This window comes from Phocoena sinus, chromosome 2 (assembly GCF_008692025.1).
Source record: "Phocoena sinus isolate mPhoSin1 chromosome 2, mPhoSin1.pri, whole genome shotgun sequence".
NCBI lineage: Eukaryota > Metazoa > Chordata > Mammalia > Artiodactyla > Phocoenidae > Phocoena > Phocoena sinus.
The window spans coordinates 60,767,852-60,788,482 of NC_045764.1; the positions used below are offsets into that span (position 1 = coordinate 60,767,852).

Sequence of the window (20,631 nt, forward strand, 5' to 3'; positions counted from 1 at the left end):
CTTCACAAGGACCCTGTTGCAGTGGGGAACTGCAGACCCATGCCAGGCGAGGGTCCTTCACTCTGTTTCTTCCGTGCCAGGACCCCTCCCTCAGCCTGGGCCCACTGAGATGAGGATCCCACCTTGCTTCTGGGGCCAAGAAAGCCAGAAGGAATGGGATGTGGAAAAGGGCATAGAAATCCACTCAGCTGCCCTATAAGGAGGAAAATTATAAGGCAAGGAAAAGCCGCTCGGAATTGCTCCATGCCACAGCAGCCCCACTCTGGGGAGCAGCAGGGCCTCCACAAAGACTCCATTGAGGGCCCCGCTTCCTCCACACCCTTGCCCTCCAGGCTGGGTGGACTCTGGGCTGCTTCTTCCAGCAAAACCTCTCATTTTCCCTCCCACTTCCTCTGTGCCCCACGTGGCCCCAGGGTTGGAACATGTGGCTGGGATCCCAGGACACCAACCCTGCCCCTGTCGACGTCTGTGGACGAAGCTCAGCATCTCCCACCCCACCCGTTCCCTGCTTCCTCTCCAGGGGTACTCACCTTCCAGAGGGGATCCCTGAATTGTAAATGTTCCCCAGTGTATGCCACTCAGCGTGGGTGGCCTCCAGATGCCTGGTTAGAGGACCAGTAGCTGAGACCAGTGACCAGGGTCAGGGCTCAGCCAATAGCTAAGGAAACTGTTGTCCTGCCCTGGCCTCCGTGGCCTTGCAAGGAACCAGAAAGGCAACCAAAGACGTCAAGTACCCCAAGAGTGAGTCTCAGGGCTCAAGAGTTCTTGGGGCCACCTTGACCCCAGCGAGGTCTTTGTAGTGTTGAGACGGGGAGGTGGTCAGACAGGGCCTGGCGTTCCTGCTCTCTGTTGAGACAGCTTTTGTCTCCCGAGAGGAAGGCTGCTTCTTTAAGTCCCATGTGATTTTGAGCTAACCTACCGATGTTCCTGTGACTGGCTCACAGGGCAGGAGAGGAGCAGGTGGTCGGTAGGCCTCTGGGTTATTCCCCGGTCTGGAATCAGTGGCTAGGAGAGCCAGCGCGGTGAGCACAGTGGGTCTGCAGGTGTGTGAGCCTCTCGCAGGCAGCCAGCCCTGGCAGGTAGTGAGCCATCTAGCCTTGGCTCTATGACCCCTGTGTCACCACCAAGGGCAGGTTATGTTGCCCCTTTGGTCTGACCTGAAGTCATCCCCGTAACTTTCCCCCGTTACCTTCAGTGGTAACAGGCCTGGTGGAAGGTCATAGCTCGGTTTGGGAGGGCTGAGCCTTGGGGGGCTATGGAACACGCTGAGGGAGGGGCAGACACCTGAATAGATGCCGTGACCGCTTCTCCCTTGCCCCAGAGCCCAGGGAGGCAGGCGTGGCCAGGGAGTCATGGTCCAGTACCCAGAGCCAGACCGGGCCCACAGCACCAGATCCTCACCTGCCCACGCTCACCTCGACCCGCTGTGACGCGTGGCGCTGCCCTGCACTCATTCACACTCAGGCCCACACGCAGCCCACTGTGTCCGTTCAGGAGTCTGCAGTGCTCTGTGGGGCTGAGTTCCCATCTCAGAGTATTTGCTTTCCCAGCCCTGAAATGGGCGGGAGCAGTCAGCCTCACCGGCAGTCCTGGGAGCTGAAGCTCTGGTTCTAAATCAGAGGGAACTTTGCACCCCACCCTCCTCAGGGGTCCTCTGGCTTGGCGGCAGAGTGCTGGTAAAGAAAAAGCAAGTCCCTTGGAGGCGTGAGAGGAGGGGATCAGGCCTGAGGTCCAGAGGACCTGGGTGATGGGAGCAGAGCCCTGGGCCCATCCCTGCTCTCACACAGGGCCGGCATTCAGCCCGCAGGTGGGCCACTCACACACACACACACACACACGAGGGGAGACAGAGAGCCCTTCATCCCTGCCTTGGCCCTCCCGGAACATCCCCCCCCGCAGCTCCCCGGCAGACTCCCTCAGGGGGACTCTCCCAGCCTCACCACTGCCTACCCAGGGCCGGGATCTGGAACCAGGATCTGTCACCCCTGGTGCCAAACCCCAAGAGGCTACGGTGGGAAAGCCCAGCTTTGCCGCCTCCCTCCGCAGCTGGCTGGTGGGGTGCCCCCTCCTCACTCTCCTCGATCCTGTACACAGCAGCAGGCTCACTGCCAACCTCCTGCCTTTTCTGTCTCTCTTGGTTTTTCCACCCCCGTCTCCTTCCTCAGGCCTCCGTCTGGATCCCTGAGTTCGGTCTTTGTGGAGGAGGGGGTCTTTATTTCCCATTCTCACTTTTACTCTCTTTCTCAGGCTTTCTGTATCTCCCAGGTTAGTTCTCCTCTTCCATCCCCGTCGCTACATTATTATATTTGTGCGTGAATGAATGAATGAATAATGGTTCCCAAGTCTCTCCCCATCCGTCTCTCACCTCCTGCTCCGCCTCGGTACCACTGGATGTACCTTCCCCACATCCTCATGACCAGGTCTCCCACCACCCACCCTTGACTGTGGGGCCGGGCACTTTCCAACGGCCATCCTGCCGGCAGCTCTGGGCTCCCAAACTTTCTGCCTTATAAAGTCAGGCAGCAGCAGACACCCAGGAATGCGGCTGCTGCCCTTGACGCACGCACGCCGGCTCTGGGGCCGCCTGGCAGCTCCCAGGCGACCAGGAATGCGGTGGGAGGGAGCGCACAGAGATTGACTGCCTGGGGTGGGGTGCCCAGGCAAGCAGGGCTCCAACAGGTGGCGAGGCCAGGAGCTGCAGGCTTTCTGCTTCTCTCTGTCAGATTGCTTCTCCCCTGGAGCCTCAGTTTGTCCGTCTGGTAAGTGGAAGCCAAGTACCCTACTGCAGGCAAGGGCCACAGAGAGCTCTGATGTTGTGGAACCCATCACCAAGGAGTGAGGGTCCCAGGGCTGGGGAGGCAAGTCTGGCTCTCTGGACTGTTCTGGGGCAAGGGCGGTACTCCCAGTTACAGCCGGGATGGGACAGAGGGAAGAGGGGGGCCAAAGACCAAGAGAGGGAGAGAAGAGGAAAAGCAGAGGCAGAGACAAGGGAGATGTGGGACAGAGACGGGGAGAGAGACAGACTGGCCAGCCCCAGGGGTTCTGAGGACCCAGAAGGAGCAGGGTCTGCAGCAACGCCAAGACTGGAAAGGCACTCATGCTTGAGACCCTGCCCCTGGCCAGCCTGGGAGGGAGTGGGGAGCCTGAGAGAGACCGAGAGGCCAAAATCCCGCTGATGGGCAGAGGGTTGAGCGCCATGATGGAAGTAAGCCTCGTGTTTGGGGTCCCCCAGGGACAGGGACCAGGTCCCCATTCATAAACATCCTAGGAGTGGCCCAGGGAGCCAGGAGATGCCAGCATAATCCATGCTGTGCCAGAGGGTGGCTTGTTGGGGGACCTTGGCCTAGGCTTCATCCCCCTGTGTGAGAAAGGGCCACAGTGGGGATGGATACAGACTCTTTCTGTGCCCCCAGCCCTCCTCTCAGGAAGAGGGATGGAGAGCCCACCCTGGGCCCAGACAGCAGTGCCCTGTTCGTGGGCAGGAAGGGTGGGAAGCTGTGGGATTCTCCACCTTCAGCAAACCTCTCGGGTGGATGGGTGCCGGGTGGGAGGGGCTGCAACCCTCCAGGAACACACTGCCCCTTTCATGGAGCCAGGCACAGCCAAAGTCATGGCGGGCGGGCACAGAGGGGCAGGACAGGCCTGGGCACAATCACGGCTCTGTCCTGGCAGCTCCCAGCCCACACGCATACACATGCACAAGCACACAGCCTTATGCAAACCCAAAATACACTCCCAGCAGCCACCCACACACTTGCACACACATGCAAATACACATCTACACCCCCTGGACATTCAGCTGTGTATCCTCTTCCAGGCAGAGAAATCCATACCTGCGGCACTCGTCCTGACCCTCCTACTTGTCCCTCAGACCCTTTGGGGCATCCTGCCTGCCTCATGCCAAAGGCCTGGGGCCACCCAAGCAGTCCACACCATTAACCCTCCGCACACTCACGTTTGAGAGCAGACCCAGACCAGAAAGGGACCTCCAGGACTAATCCCCACAGACAGAAGGAGGAAAGAGTGGGAAGGAGTGCCCATTTTACAGAATGATGACACTGAGGCCTGAGTTGGGCCCCTTCTTCTGGCCCAGAGGGCAGCACACATAGCTGCTGCAGGCCTGAACTGGTGTTTTGATGAATCATGGGTCTTCTTGGCCCAGGAGAGTCAAGGACAGTTCTCCAGGCAGTAATGATGCCTCCTCTCTTCCCCCCACTGCCCTGGCAACCCTCTCAGGCTGCTGAGCCTGGTGTGGCCCATGCTTCTTTTCTCTCTGTCTTCAACATTTCCAGAACTTTTATATCCCTGCCAGTCTCTTGTCCTTGCTTCCCTCTGAGACTGCCCATTTCCCTCCCTCTCTGCTCCTCTACACAACCCTCACCTCCCCCAGGAAGCCCTCCGGGATTGACTCCAAGCTCATGACTTCTTTATCCTGCATCCCCTCTCCATTTGAAGTCCCTCTCCAACTGTCCCCCTGCCCCCAGCCCAGAAAAGGGACTCTGGGTTCTTACAACTGCAGCCCATCAGAGACAGTAAGAGAGGCAGCAGAAGGAGACCAGGAGGTGGGGGGAGTGGCACTGTCAGAGTTTCCAAAATCCTGGCCAGCAAGGCCTCAGAGGCCTCCGTTGGGGCGAGGGGGCTGCCCGGCCTGTGCGCTCCCAGCAGCACAAGGCAGCTTGTGTGAGCCCTTTCCCGCCTGGCCCCGCAGGAAACAGCAGGGCTCAGCCCCTCAATGGGCCCATTCAGCCCCCAGCTCTCTGGAAAGAACCTCTGCTTCCTGTCACCCTCCCACTCTGGCCTGGAGAACCAGGCCTAACAGGCTGCTACTCTCCCCTGCTGGGAGGGTGCTGGAGGCAGGTGGTTCAGTAGTTAGAGACAGCCAGCTACTTAAGTTCCTGCCTGCTCCTCAGCTTGACTGTGCCCTGACAGGTTGACATCCACCTTTAGCAAAAGGGAGTGTGGGTGAGGGCTTGTGCTCACTCCCACACAGGGGAAGCAGTGGGCCCCCAACTCCCGCGTGGCAGGCAGGTAAATGTTTAGCAACAGACTCTCCTGGAGACAGGGAGCCCTGATTTGCAGTGTTTGCCTCTTTCCGTGGTATAAATATTCTCACCGGGCAGCATCACCTGGCTTGCAAAATTCCTGAAAATGTAACAGTCAGCTCTTGCCAGCCGTTCTGAGTTCCTACGTGCCACCGTGGTGGCTCCATCCTACGGGGCCACCTGCCCCGACTCTTCGGCTGTGGCTGCCCTCAGTTCAGCGTGCTGCGTTGTGTCCTTAAGAATCGATGATCTTGCAGATAAAGCACCCCCGTAGGTGCCTGCCAGCTGCCAGTTCCCTGGTCTGTCCCTCACGGGCACCGAGGTGTCCTGGGCCTGCTGGGCTGTGTCCGCCCGAATGGTTTTGCAGTTCTCCTTTGATTCCTTTAGCTTCCCAGACAAGGCTCTGGTGTTGCCAGCAAGTGCTGGCCAGAGGGGATAAGTAGAAGGGATTTCAGCTCAACCCCGGGGGGAGGAACATCATCCTTCTTGGACATCCCTCCGTCCCTCCAGGCTGCGTTAGCTGCCCTTAGGACATACAAGTCTGGGACCCTTCCAGTGGCTGATGCTACTTCTTCAGGTGCATGGCAGCTGGCTCAGGCTGCCCGGGGACCAGCATGTATATGGCTGGTGCCAGATCATTCCTATCAAGGCCATCAGCCTTTACTCACTCTCACCGGATTTAAGAGAAGCCCAAGGCAGGGGCGGGGGGGGGGTGAATCATCTCTGTAACCCATTCCCATCTTCCCAGCCCTGGATGTCAAGTGGGGAGAGTCAACATTATATGTGGCGCTAAACTCCACAAAAGGAATGGACCAGAAATTGTGGCATCGGGTTAGAGGCCAAGGGAGGCTAATTCGGGGAAACTGCCTGGAGGGGGTGACAACTTCAAAAGAGGAGGTGTCCCTACCCAGGAACCCCTGACCCTGGGAAACCCCAAATATGACCGCCTGTCTTGGGAGGCCCTCTGGCCTGCCCATCAGGCCGTCATCCCCTCCCAGGCCTTGTCTTCAGCCTCAGACTGAGGCTTGAAGAACTCAGCTCTTGTCATCCCTAGCTTCCTGGCCATGGTGGAAATAAAGGGGCCGGATCTGACCGCTCACCGGGGACCTTTAATAGCTAAGCAGCAGGAAGCAATACAGGGTGATGGAGGAAGTTTGGCCCGTTTTGGGTCCGGCACTGCACGTGGTCTCCATCTAGCCTCAGAGCTTTTGCTCTTTGATGGACTCAGGCCAACAAGCTGCCCCCCCTGACCCCCAGAGATGGCTGGGAGCATGGCCCAAGAGAGATGCAGGGATGGGTGGGTTGCCTGACTTACCACCACCAGAGCCCAGCTGTGGTCCCAGCCAACCCAGGGGCTAAACCATACGGGCGCTTAGGAGAAGGAATTTGAGCAGAGATCAGTTTGGGTAGAGGTGGTTCTCCTAGAGCTTCATTCCTGATGGTTTTGACCATCGGGCCAGGTGATCGGTCCAGGGGCCATTTCCGTTTGAGCCAGACCCAGGATGGAGATTCCTCTGGGGCCCAGGGGAAGAGAGCCAGAGCTGCCAGAGGCCTCTGGCCCCAGAAACCTCCGAGGAAGAGACCTGAGATGCTTGAAATGCTGGGTCTGGCCTCCTTCAGAGCCAGGGTCTGGGCTGGACACAAGGTGAGGCCGTGCCTTCTGGTGCCAGGACCAAGCAGGTGCTGGGACCAGCTGAGGCCACGGGAGAGCGCCACATAGGAGAACCGTGAGGGTGTACCAGCATGCAATGCCCTCCCTGCAGCCCACCCGTCCACCCTGCAGCACCTCTCCTCCAGGCAAGGGGCTAAGCTTCACTACAGCTCTCTCTGTCACACAGCCTCCTTCTTCGGAGAGAACCACCTGGAGGTTCCTGTGGCCATGTCTCTGACTGACATAGACCTACAGCTGGAGTTTTCTACGTCCCAGCCCGAAGCCCTGCTTCTCCTGGCGGCAGGCCCGGCTGACTACCTCCTCCTGCAGCTCCACTCTGGACGCCTGCAGGTCAGTGACATCTCCCTGCTGGATTCCTTCTCTAGCTTTGAGTGGCCCCCAACCGGCTGTGTGACCTTGTGGGAGTCACTTTTGCCTTGAGGTCTCAAGTTCCCCACAGTGAGATGGACAGAAGCATCCCAGAAGGTGTGACTTCCTCGTGAACCAGCTCTGCCCTCCTGCCCTCTAGCCACACTTCTCACCACGACCCCTGGCCGGTCCTTTGTGTCCTGACCACCCTGGCTGCTTTCAGCTCCCTGCCACCTTGTGGTCTCTCGCTTTTGCTCACTACACTCCCTCTGCCTGGTGCAAGCCTCACTCGTTCCCTGCACCTGCCTAACTCCAGCCTCTCCTTGAAGTCTCAGCATGGGCATCCCTGCCTCACCTGGACTGGGTCCCCTCTCCTGGGTTCCAGCACCCCCGTGCACTCCTCTGGCATAGCACCAATCACCCTGATTCACCACGGTCTGTCGATGATGGAACGACCAATACTGCCACAGCTTCCTCAGTTTTCTGTTTCATCTTTCAAGTCACCACAAGCTTTATTAGCGAAGAGTCTTCTGGCAAGGCTTCCCCCTAACCATGAAGAGTTTGAGAACATGAGGTCTTAGTCCAAACTTGGGGGAGCCATCTGCTTCCACACCCCAGGGGAGAGAGGCCTCTTGTCCTCTGAATCCCTCAGCTGCTTTCAGTCCATCTGATGCTGCCATTGCTTCTCACTGCCACAAGGTGTCACTGTTGAACATGGCCTGGTACAACCTAGCACTGATGCTCTTCCTCCCTGCCAGGTATATTGATGCCACACCCCTAGAAAGGTGCTCCATACGTGGACTCTCAAGGCCATATGTTCTTAGTGCTCTGCTCTTTCAGTTTCCATACCACCCATTTTACCATCTGGTTGTGGGAACACCACACCAGAGCCAGCTCTGGTGTCAGTGTCCTGAGGACAGAACCATGTCTCTCTTCTCTCCCCAAGGACCTCCCCTTGGACAGGTCAAAACACAGAGCATCTGATTGGGCTCCCCATTTCTGAACAGTGAGCCTGGCTGCCTCAGTGACCCCACGGTGTTTTGGTCTACTTAGGGGGACTCATCAGGGGATTCCCAGGTGCCCATTGTGCCAGGGGAAGAATCTTCCGTATTCCAAGGTGATTTTTCTAGCACCTCTCACCCAAGGAAAGAGGGGAGACATAAAAGAATCTAGGCTGAATCTCTAGGAAAGCATCTTGCTGTATGACAGGTCTGTGTGGGCAGGGACCACATCGGATTCACATCGGGGTCCCCTGAGCCCATCCAGGCCTGGCACAGAGATCACTTTGGTGAGTGTTTGGGGGATGCGTAAAGAGATGGCAGGAAAGGGAGAGGAGTGACGTGAGAAGCTTTTGTCCTAGGCCCTCTGCTCTGGGGACCCCAAGTGTGGGGGACCAGTTATGCTTTTACTGCAGAAGTGATGGATTCAGTGTGCCTCCCCCATCCCCCATTCCCCCGTCTCTCCTCAGGTCAGATTTATCCTGGGCCAGGAGGAGGTGAGGATGCAGACCCTGGCAGAGACACTGCTGAGCGACTCCATTCCCCACACTGTGGGGCTGACCGTGTCAGACAGCTGGGCCTTGTTGTCAGTCGATGGGCTCCTGAATGCCTCCGCCCAAGTCCAGCAGGCCCCCCTGGAGGTCCCCTATGGGCTCTTCCTGGGGGGCACCGGGAGCCTTGGCCTGCCCTACCTGAGCAGAGCCAGCCGACCCCTGCGGGGTTGCCTCCACACAGCCACCCTCAATGGCCGCAGCCTCCTTCGGCCACTGACCCCAGACGTGCCTGAGGGCTGTGCTGAGGAGTTCTCTGCCGGTGATGACGTGGCCATGGGCTTCTCTGGGCCCCACTCACTGGCTGCCTTCCCTGCCTGGGGCACTCGGGATGAAGGCACCCTGGAGTTTACACTCACCACACGGAGCCGGCAGGCGCCCCTGGCCTTCCAGGCAGGGGACCGGCACGGGGACTTCATCTACGTGGACATATTTGAGGGCCACCTGCGGGCTGTGGTGGAGAAGGGCCAGGGCACTGTATTGCTCCACAACAGCGTGCCTGTGGCCGATGGGCAGCCCCACGAGGTCAGTGTCCACATGGATGCTCACAGGCTGGAAATCTCCGTGGACCAGTACCCCACACGTACTTCCAACCGTGGGGTCCTTAGCTACCTAGAGCCACGAGGCAGTCTCCTCCTTGGAGGGCTGGATGCAGAGGGCTCTCGTCATCTCCAGGAACACCGCCTGGGCCTGGCTGTCAACGTCTCCCTGAGGGGCTGCCTGGAGGATCTCAGCATCAACGGTCAGAGATGGGGGCTCCGGGAAGCCTTGCTGACTCGCGGCATGGAGGCTGGCTGCAGGCTGGAGGAGGAGGAGGAGGATGCCTACGGCCCATACGAAGCTTTCTCCACCCTGGCACCCGAGGCTTGGCCGGCCATGGAGCTGCCTGAGCCCTGCACCCCTGAACCGGGGCTGCCTCCGATCTTTGCCAATTTCACCCAGCTGCTGACCGTCCGCCCCCTGGTGGTGGCCGAGGGCGGCACAGCCTGGCTGGAGTGGCGGCACGTGCAGCCCACGCTGGATCTGAGCGAGGCCGAGCTGCGCAAATCCCAGGTGCTGTTCAGCGTGAGCCGTGGGGCCCAACACGGCGAGCTGGAGCTGGACATCCCGGGTGCCCAGGCACGGAAAATGTTCACCCTCCTGGACGTGGTGAACCGCAAGGCCCGCTTCGTCCACGATGGCTCCGAGGACACCTCCGACCAGCTCGTGCTTGAGGTGTCGGTGACGGCTCGGGGGCCCGTGCCCTCCTGCCTTCGGAGGGGCCAAACGTACATCCTGCCCATTCAGATAAACCCCGTCAACGACCCGCCCCGCGTCATCTTCCCGCACGGCAGGCACATGGTGATCCTGGAACACACTCAGAAGCTGCTGGGGCCGGAGGTCTTCCAGGCCGATGACCCAGACTCCGCCTGCGAGGGCCTCACCTTCCAGCTCCTCGGTGTCCCCGCCGGCCTCCCCGTGGAGCGCCAAGACCAGCCTGGGGAGCCAGCGACCGAGTTCTCCTGCCGGGAGCTGGATGCGGGCAGCCTGGTGTACGTCCACCGCGGCGGGCCTGCCCCGGACCTGACGTTCCGGGTCAGCGACGGGCTGCAAGCCAGCCCCCCGGTCACGCTGCAGGTGGTGGCCGTCCGGCCGGCCATTCAGGTCCGCCACAACACGGGGCTGCGCCTGGCCCAGGGCTCCACTGCACCTGTCTTGCCCTCCAACCTGTCGGTTGAGACAAATGCTGTGGGGCAGGATGTGAGCGTGCTCTTCCGACTCACCGGGGCCCTGCAGTTTGGGGAGCTGCAGAAGCAGGGGGCGGGCGGGGCGGAGGGCACCGAGTGGCGGGCCACACGGGCCTTCCACCAGCGGGACGTGGAGCAGGGCCGCGTGAGGTACCTGAGCACCGACCCGCAGCACCGGGCTGAGGACACCGTGGAGCACGTGGCCCTGGAGGTGCAGGTGGGCCAGGAGACCCTGAGCAATCTGTCCTTCCCAGTGACGGTCCAGAGAGCCACGGTGTGGCTGCTGCGGCTGGAGCCTCTGCACCCCCAGAACGCCCAGCAGGAGGCCATCACCACGGCCCACCTGGAAGCCACCCTGGAGGAGGCAGGCCCGAACCCCACCGCCTTCCACTATGAGGTGGTTCAGGCCCCCAGGAAGGGTAATCTTCAGCTACAGGGCATGCGGCTGTCGGACGGTCAGAGCTTCACCCAGGATGACCTGCAGGCTGGCCGGTTGACTTATGGGGCCACAGCACGTGCCTCAGAGGCAGTCGAGGACTCCTTCCGTTTCCGGGTCACAGCCCCGCCACACTTCTCCCCACTCTACACCTTCCCCATCCACATCGGTGGTGATCCAGACGCCCCTGTCCTCACCAACGTCCTCCTCTCGGTGCCTGAGGGTGGCGAGGGCGTCCTCTCTGCTGATCACCTCTTTGTCAAGAGTCTCAACAGTGCCAGCTACCTCTATGAGGTCATGGAGCGGCCCCGCCACGGCAGGTTGGTGTGGCAGGGGGCACAGGACGGTGTCACCATGGTGACATCCTTCACCAATGAGGACCTGCTGCACGGCCGGCTGGTCTACCAGCATGACGACTCTGAGACCACGGAAGATGACATCCCCTTTGTGGCTACCCGCCAGGGCGAGGGCAGTGGTGACGTGGCCTGGGAGGAGGTACGGGGTGTCTTCCGGGTGGCCATCCAGCCCGTGAATGACCACGCCCCTGTGCAGACCATCAGCCGCGTCTTCCACGTGGCCCGCGGTGGGCAGCGGCTGCTGACCACCGATGACATGGCCTTCAGTGATGCTGACTCCGGCTTTGCCGATGCTCAGCTGGTGCTGACCCGCAAGGACCTCCTCTTCGGCAGCATCGTGGCTGTAGATGAGCCCACTCGGCCCATCTACCGCTTCACCCAGGAGGACCTCAGGAAGAGGCGGGTCCTGTTCGTGCACTCGGGAGCCGACCGCGGCTGGATCCAGCTGCAGGTGTCCGATGGGCAGCACCAGGCCACAGCGCTGCTCGAAGTTCAGGCCTCAGAGCCCTACCTCCGTGTGGCCAACGGCTCCAGCCTCGTGGTCCCTCAAGGAGGCCAGGGCACCATCGACACAGCTGTGCTCCACCTGGACACCAACCTAGATATCCGTGGTGGGGATGAGGTCCACTACCATGTCACAGCTGGCCCACGCTGGGGGCTGCTGCTCCGGGCTGGCCAGCCAGTCACAACCTTCTCCCAGCAGGACCTGCTGGATGGGGCCATTCTCTACAGCCACAACGGCAGCCTCAGCCCCCGTGATACCCTGGGCTTCTCTGTGGAGGCAGGGCCTGTGCACACAGATGCCGCCCTACAAGTGACCATTGCCCTAGAGGGGCCACTGGCCCCATTGCACCTGGTCCAGAACAAGAAGATCTATGTCTTCCAGGGGGAGGCGGCTGAGATCAGAAGAGACCAGCTGGAGGTAAAGGGCTGAGGGCGTGAGCAGGGATATGGGCCAGGTAAAGGGGATCCTTCCCTCCAGCCTTCGTGCCACGCGTGCTTGGATGGTTTGGGATGTGCCTGTAGTGGCTTCTGGGCCAGTGTGTGTATGTGCCTTAGGTATGTAACTGTACACGTGCATGTTGGGTGCCTGAGGGTTTCTGGGGAGTTTATTGTACATACGGCTGCCTAAGGGTTATGTGTTCCTCCACATGCCATGTGCACACATGTACATGCTGTGGCCAACCATTCAAATTCCTGGGCCCCACCCAGACCATAGACTCTGATGTGGAGCCTGAGAATCTGTATTCGAACAAGAGTAGGCTCTCTGGAGGATTTTAACAGGTACAAACTTTGAGGACTATAGGTCTTGAAGACAGGCTTGGTTGCCCCCACTGCCCAGCTCCCATGTCCTCAGTTCTTTTTTTTTTTTTAATATTTATTTATTTATTTTTATTTTTGGCTGCATTGGGTCTTAGTTGAGGCATGCAGGACCTTTGTTGCGGCTTGGAGGCTTAGTTGCCCCGAGACATGTGGGATCTTAATCCCCCCGACCAGGGATCAAACCCACGTCCTCTGCGTTGGAAGGTGGATTCTTAACCACTGGACCACCAGGGAAGTTCCCCATGTCCTCAGTTCTTTCCCCAGGCCTCAGACCAGGCCTCAGGGTCTGGACAGGGCTGCTGACCACCCAGGAACCTCACAGAGCAACCACAGGCCATCCAGCAGACCCATTGCCTTGCTGTGCAACCTCACACCAGTTGCTTGCCCTCTCTGGGCCTTATTCTCTTACACTGCCAACTTCTGAGCCTCTTGTGGTTCTGGCTGTCTGGACTTTAGGGCAGACTGTGACTAAACATGTCTGGTGTCGGGAAGTCTTCTGCCGGGAGAAGGCAGCATTTGAGCCAGGCTTTGAAGAGTCTGGGATTTAACAGCAGAGAACGGGGGGACAGTATTCCAGGCAGAGGGACAGAACAGGAATGTGAGTTTGGGGGTGGTGTATAGCCTTTTATGGCTGGACCATCAGATGAGAAAGCACCTTCCCTCCAGGCCCTAGACTGGACTAGGGTCTGCAAGCTGCCTGGGGCCTGTACTGTAGGAGTCTGTGTCGCTGAGAAGGATGGGGTGCCCTCTTGTGGCAGTAGCATGGCAGGGGGAGTCAGTGTGTATGTGTGTGTGTGTGTGTGTGTGTGTGTACGCGCATGTGTGTGTGACATATATGTGTCTCTGTCCAAACATTCGTGTGTGGTGAGACTGTATGTCCGTGTCACTGAATCTGAGGATGTGTGATTGTGTACATCGCCGAGGGAGTGTGTACCTCAGAGGCTTCAACAGCCTCCTTCTGTGACCCCTCTCATAACCAGGCAGCCCAGGAGGCAGTGCCACCGGCAGACATTGTGTTCTCAGTGAAGACCCCACCGAGCTCTGGCCACCTGGTGATGTTGTCCCACCGCGCCACGGCAGCCGAGCTGCCCAGCCTGGACCCTGTGCACAGCTTCTCTCAGGCGGCGGTGGACGCGGGCAGGGTCCTGTACCTGCACTCCCGCCCTGAGGCCTGGAGTGATGTCTTCTCCCTGGATGTGTCCTCAGGCCTGGGTGCGCCCCTCGAGGGCATCCACGTGGAGCTGGAGGTGCTGCCCACTGCCATCCCACTGGAGGCGCTGAACTTCAGTGTCCCCGAGGGCGGCACCCGCACGCTGGCCCCTCCACTGCTCCGCATCACTGGGCCCTACTTCCCCACGCTGCCGGGCCTTGACCTGCAGGTGCTGGAGCCACCCCAGCATGGGGTCCTGAAGAGAGAGGAAGGACCTCAAGACAGGACCCTCAGCACCTTCTCCTGGAGAGAGGTATGGACAGGGAGGCCCAGGGTGCAGCCCAGCTCTGGGGGCAGAGTCTGGGGGTATGCACAGATAGGAGGCAGGAGCCCGCATTTACAGAGCACCTCATCTCATCCTCCCTCACTGGCAGAGAGAGATGAATGTCCCCATTTCCTCCACTCCGTCATTCCTTTGCTCTGGGAGAAATGATTGTCCCCATTGCCACCTGCAGAAACTGAAGCTCTGGAGGAGTCAATCTCCTCCTGCACCCAAAGGCAGGGCGTGAAACGTGCTGGGCCTGAGACCCACCGTGGGTCTCAGGCCTGCTGGGGCCTGACCTCTAGCCCTGGGCCTGCCTGCAGGCGGAACAGCAGCTGATTCTCTATGTGCATGACGGGAGCGAGACGCTGGCAGACAGTTTCGTCCTAGTGGCTAATGCCTCAGAGATGGACCGCCAGAGCCGTCCCGTGACCTTCACTATCACCATCCTGCCTGTCAACGACCAACCCCCCATCCTCACCACAAACACAGGCCTGCAGGTGAGAGCGTTCTAGGACCACCTCCCACCTCCCCTCCCAGAGAGAGGCCAGCACATAGCTCCCCGTCTGTGAGCCTCAGTTTCCTCCTCTGTAAAATGGGGATCCTGCCACATGCCTCACTAGGTTATTGGGAAGAGAGAAGAGCAACTGCACTGAAAATAGAACACAGGTGTGGGGCTTTATTACTGGACACTTATAAGTGTAATAGACAGCCTTGTGAATGGACATGCTTGGTCCTGCTGTTCCCTGGACTCACCCTCATCAGGAAGCTTTTTCCATGGCTCAGGACCAGGACTCCTGAAGAAAGCTCTTTCAGACCCTTAAGGGTGGATTCCAACTGCTCTCTACTCCCAGCACCAGCTAGTGAAGGCCACCGCTTGGCTGGCCAATCCCCTGCCTCTTACACTACTGCAGAGTAGTGGTGCCCCCATCCAGCAGAGGTGGAAGTTGAGGCCCAGAAAGGTGACAGAACTTCTCCAGGGTCACAGCAGAAGTTACTGGTGGAACAGAAAGGGTGTGGCTTGACCAGGGCCGCACAGCAGGGTAGCAAATGGGCAGGGCCTTGAATGCTGACTTCTAGAGTGTGGACTCTGGGTCCGCAGCAGCCACGGAAGGTTTCAAAAGAAGGCTGACTTGGGCTGTCTGTGACATGGGGCTCTGGGAATCTTTGGTCGTGTAGGATGTGCCTGTGGAGAGCAGCCCCGTGGTGGGGAGGCCAGCAGAGGTTATAGGTTTCAGGCTAAGGGCTGCCGTGGAACCACAGTCAGATGGTGCTGTGTAGCACTTCAGCCAGCAGGTGGTGCTGTCCACCGTATTTGTGCCAGGAGCCCTGTGCTAAAGCCTGGCATCTATGCCTTGCCACCTTCTTTCCAGAGCTCTGGCTGAGGTCAGCCTTGGGCTGGGGGAGGGAATCCCAGAGGGCTCAGTTTTCCAGGTATGGGAGCCCCTCCCCAGTACTGCTCATAAGTTGCTGACCCAGCAGGACCTGTAACAGGACCCTTGGAACAGGAACAGGATCCTGCCCTGCTCGCAGGTGGGAGGCTTGAGGGGGGCTCCCCTTCACTCTGAGCGTGGGGTGGGGCTGCCTGCCCCCAGGAAGCCTTCACCCACCTGCCTGGGGGCTCGTGATTGCACTGGAAGCACCTGGGCCCCCATCCCAGTGCTGCTTCAGTGCTGCAAGACACCCGCCTCTCCAGCTCACGAAGCCTCCCACCCCTTCCCTCACCAGGAAAGGGGGCCCATTTCTAAGTATGCTGGGCAGACAAAAATCACGGTTCCCGTCGTGTGCCAGCCCCTGCCCAGACTCACCATGGAGGGTCTGAAGGGAAACCCCTGCCCTGCCAGTGAGCCACACTGAGCAACACTTTGGGTCAGGGTTGGGGATCTCTGGGGAGGGGGTGAGAGCTGGGGTCTTCTTGGGGTTCATGAGCTGGCCTTGACGGACAAGCAGGACTAGAGCAGATGGAGAGCAGGGAGCCTGGGCGTGGGATCCCTGGGCCAACAGGGGAAGATGCCATCTGGGCTCCCCTTTGCGCAGGGGAGCCCAGATGGCAGTGTGGTTGGAGCCCTGATGGTGGCCCCAGGGCCAGGGAGGAAAGAAGTGGGTAAACTTGGTGGGGGCAGAACCTTCGCACGCTTGTATCCCCAGATGTGGGAGGGGGCCACTGTGCCCATCCCTCCGGAGGCCCTTAGGGGCACAGACAGCGACTCAGGCCCCGAGGACCTGGTCTACACCCTTGAGGAGCCCAGCAACGGACAGGTGGTGCTGCGGACAGCGCCGGGCGCCAAGGTCCACAGCTTCACCCAGGCCCAGCTCGACGGCGGGCTCGTGCTGTTCTCACACAGAGGTGGGTGCCGAGAGGTGGGGGTGCCCCGAGGATGGGCGCCGGCGTGGGCCAGCGAGACCCAACTCCACGTCTGTCCTAGGAGCCCCGGACGGAGGCTTCCGCTTCATCCTATCTGATGGCGAGCATACTTCCACTGGACACTTCTTCCGGGTGACGGCCCAGAAGCAGCTGCTCCTCTCACTGGAGGGCAGCCGGACGCTGACCATCTGCCCAGGTGGGTGTGCCATGCCAGGGGCAGGCTGCCTCCCCAGCAGTCACAGGCCTTGCCCTGCCTCCTGGTCAGAGGCTGACCGTCCCCTTTTGCCTCTCGCAGGGTCCATCCAGCCACTCAGCAGCCAGAGCTTGAGAGCCAGTTCCAGCACAGGCACCGACCCCCACCACCTGTTCTACCGTGTGGTACGGGGGCCCCGGCTTGGCCGGCTATTCCACACCCAGCAGGGCAGCACCGGGGAGGCCCTGGAGAATTTCACTCAGGCAGAGGTAAGGACCACTCTCTACAGCCACCGCTTAGACTCCATCCAGCGTCGAGTGGCCCACTCTGCCCCTGGACACACATGTAGACACGGGTACCAGCTCCAGCCTCGTTGGCAGCCACTCCCTGGGGCTGCCATGGTCCAGGTGCTGCATGCCCTGCCCTCCAGGAGCTACCAGGCTGGTAGGGCAGATGGGGCTTAGCGTTCCAGGGGGAGGAAGAAGGATGCGGGGAGTCAGGGCTATAGGGTCCCAGGGCAGGGATCAGGTTCTGGGGCTTGGCTTCCAGAAGGAACTGCTGTTGGACCCTCGGGGGCTGGAAAAGGCACACTGCATAGGGGACCCTAGACAATCCAGTGGCTGGTGAGGGGCAGTGTTTGGTCTGGAGGGAATAGAGTTTGAGATAAAGGCAGCTGTTGGGCTTGTGGGCAGAGGTGTGAGCCTGGGGCTCAGCTCAAGAGCCAGCCAGAAGCAGAGTGGGTCCTGAAAGCAGACGAGTACACAGAAGCAGCTGAGTAAGTCAAGCTGGGAGTAGAGCTGCCATCCATCCGTCATGGCAGCTTCAGGACACAGCTATCCCAGAGCACAGCAGAGGCCACCAGTGAAAACTAGAACTCTCAGCCATGGGAAGAGGCAGACCGCTAGGCTGCCTCTGCTGGGATCACAGAGCTCTCTGTGCTAACTGTGCCAGTGGGGCCAGCAGCCATCACTTAAAGTAAGGCCCCTTCTAAGTGCAGGAGATACCAAGCATTCCAGGGCAGCCTTGGATTTCCCTGAAGGCGGAGTGGGGTGGGGGTTGTCTTTCAGGCATGGGGAAGGAAGTAACTTTAACGAGGGTGGGAAGATTTCTCAGGTTGCTGACATCAACATCCCCCAGGCCTGGGTTCTCTGTTCTCCCAGCTTCCGCCATGGCTCCCTTCCTGCCCCTCCCCACAATGAAATATTGAGTAGGCTACAGCAGCTGTGCACCCTGAATCCCTGGGAGGCTTTGTTATCGGATGCCCAGGAAGGGGGAGGGGACAGGATGAGCCCTTCAGGCCCCTCCCCCACCCTGCAGTGCTTCCCTCACACCCCACCAATCTGAAGGACTGAACTGAATGGCCACCAGGGGGCCAGGCTGGCAGCGCCACCCAGGGAAGCTGGGAGGAGGCTTCGTGGCAGACACACCCTCCCCCCTTGGAGAAGTGGGCAGGGCAGGACTGGGTGGTATCTGACAGTGCCACTGTACCACAATACTCCGAGCTGGGTAGGGCAGGGACCAGGTGTCCCCATTTTACAGATAAGGAAACTGAGGCTCACGAAGGTCAGGTGACTATTTAGAGCCCATGGCTAGTGAGAAGCAAAACCGGGGCTATGCCTTCGGACTGCTAGTCCAAGATTCTTTGACCAAAGGACACTACTGATTCCCAGAGGTCAGGGACCCCTCCCCACCTTGCCTGTGACTTACTTCATCCCCAGCCAGACACCTCCCACCCACAAGTAGCTCCTGTACGCAGGCATCCAGGCTCTCACTCCCACTCCTGAGGGTCTCCGTTTCCTTCCTGCCCACCCGTCAGCCTGAGCCAGAGGTTACAGCTGGCAGTCCTTGCGGGCCACAGCTGGCCCACAGATGTGTTTTATTTGGCCTGCACGTGCATTTAATATTTTAAACTTAGGGGATCTCACACACACCAAAAAAAACCAAAACCCTGATTTCCGTTTCTTAAAAGGCCTGTGTTCCCTCTTCCAGCCATCAGCTGAAGAGCAGCTACCCCTTTGACTGGGCTCTGCTCCCCTTCTCGACCATGCAGGGCTCCCCACTTCACCACAACCCCACTGCTCCTAGAATCTCCTGCACGCTGTGACCCCAGTCGGCTTCCATCTCACTGTTGCATAAGTCTTGTTTTTCTGAGAGAAGGAAAATAGTTCCCTGTGTCTCCTAAAAGGGGAAAACAGAAGATAAGCCAAGAGGACACATTGGGATTAGAAGGGGGAGGGAACAGATTTCTTGATGGAAGTGGAGACTATTCCTTGGTGTTTTAACAGCAGACGGCCCTAGAGAACAGTGGGTGTGGCTGGAGTGGAGTTGCCATGGGAGGAGTTGGAGGAGGTGAGGTCATGGGTAACGGGGTCACATGGGGTCTTTGAAGCCAAATGGCGGTGAGCCATTTCACTGTCTGAGCAAGAGAGACAGAACCTGACTTTCGTTTTTAAAGACTCACTCTGATTTTTGCATTAAGGACAAACTGTAGAGGGGGGTGGAACAGGGGCCAAAGCCAGGACACAGTTAAGAGGCTCTTGTGGTAATCCAGACCAGAGATGATGGTGTGTGAGAGGAGGAGAGGAATCAGGGGTGACTCCAGGGTGTAGGGCCTGAGCCACTGGAAGAACAGAGCTGTGCCCTCTGGAGTGGGAAGGCTGGGAGAGGCGGGGCAGGTCAGGGATTGTCTGGGACATGCTGAGTTTGAGATGTCCCTCAGACATCCTCGAGGAGCTGCCCAGGAAGCAGGTGGCCACGAGCCTGGAGTTCAGGAGAGCACAGCCCGGGCTGGAGATACAAATGAGGGGGTCATCTCATGGCTGGCATTTGAGGACATGAGACCCACCAAGAGCACATGGGCAATGTCTGTAGATAGAGTCTCAAGGCCAAGCCACAGACATTGCGGAGAAGGGGAGGGACCAGCCAGAGCATCTGTGAAGAAGCGACTAGTGAGGTTGGAGGAAAACCAAGGGAGCAGAGCTTCCTGGAAGCCATCGGGTGGGCTGGGGGAAGGAATGCTCAATTGTGTCCAGTGCCTCTGAGAACCAGCCGCCGGGTCCAGCAACACAGAGGCCATCGTGCCCTTGGTGACAACAGGAGTGGAAGCCTGGGTGGAGTGCACTCGAGACAGCATGGGGGAGAGTATAGACTATTCTTTTTGGATTTTTGCAGCAAAGGAGAGCAAAAGTGCGGGAGGTGGGACAGCAAATGTTGGTGTAAAAAGTGAAGTCGAGAAGTTTCTTCTTTACGGTGGGCGGATAGCATAGTTGCGTAAGGATGGGAATAATCCATTTGGGGGAAAATTGATGCCATGGGAGAAAGACAGGAGTTGGTAGAAGCAGTGTCTTCAGTAAGGAAGAGGGTAAGGGATTTCATGCAAAAGAGGAAAGACCTGCTGTCGAGAGAAGCACGGATAGAGCATTGCTTTTCCCAGGGGCTCAGAGGTTTGAGGTGACTTGCCCAAGGTGGCAGAGCTGGGATTTGACACAGGCATCTGGCTCTAGAGCCTGGCTCTTCACTGTCACGTGACTGTTTTCTGGCGACCCACTGAGTTGGTGAGGGAGAGCATGGGCTACAGACATAGAGCGAGGCACAGTGGGGAGATCCTCCAGGGAGGCTGGGCTCCGAGGGGCTGTCAGGGAGACCCAAGTGCCCAGTGCTCCTGGGCACCACGGGCTGGACCTGCCCCTTGTCCCAGTAATGGGCTTTCCCCGCAGGTATATGCTGGGAATGTTCTGTATGAGCACGAGATGCCCCCCGAGCCCTTCTGGGAGGCCCATGACGCCCTGGAGCTCCAGCTGTCCTCACCACCTGCCCCTGACATGGCCGCCACCCTTGCTGTGACTGTGTCTTTTGAAGCTACCTGTCCCCAGCGCCCCAGCCGCCTCTGGAAGAACAAAGGTGAACAGCATGGTGGGATGGCAACGTTGGGGGGGCTGGACACTGGGAGGGGCCCAGATAGGAGGGGACACAAGGCCAAGGTCAGCAGCTCATGTCAACCCCCAGGACCTGGTAAATTATAGGGAGGGTGGGCAGGTGGGGAGGCTTTGAGGTCAGAAGGAGGGACACGATCCTGGTCCTCCTGGGACCCTGAGCCCCAACCTGGGGTACCTGGTCTAAGGAGGGAGGGACAAACCTGGCCTTGGGGA

The 20,631-nt window shown here is 59.2% G+C and overlaps 1 protein-coding gene across 3 annotated transcripts in view; it reads left to right on the forward strand.

Moving 5' to 3' along the window:
- Nucleotides 1–20,631, forward strand: part of CSPG4 (chondroitin sulfate proteoglycan 4) — a 35,604-nt gene that overhangs the window by 12,206 nt on the left and 2,767 nt on the right. For 2 of the 3 annotated variants that reach the window (XM_032622580.1, XM_032622582.1), the window contains exons 2-9: nucleotides 6,881–7,044; nucleotides 8,531–12,052; nucleotides 13,434–13,916; nucleotides 14,249–14,425; nucleotides 16,074–16,272; nucleotides 16,352–16,486; nucleotides 16,586–16,752; nucleotides 20,200–20,383. In XM_032622580.1, the coding sequence (XP_032478471.1) occupies nucleotides 6,881–7,044; nucleotides 8,531–12,052; nucleotides 13,434–13,916; nucleotides 14,249–14,425; nucleotides 16,074–16,272; nucleotides 16,352–16,486; nucleotides 16,586–16,752; nucleotides 20,200–20,383 (5,031 nt within the window). The remainder of the gene's footprint in view (nucleotides 1–6,880; nucleotides 7,045–8,530; nucleotides 12,053–13,433; nucleotides 13,917–14,248; nucleotides 14,426–16,073; nucleotides 16,273–16,351; nucleotides 16,487–16,585; nucleotides 16,753–20,199; nucleotides 20,384–20,631) is intronic. The other variant, XM_032622583.1, reaches the window with a different exon arrangement.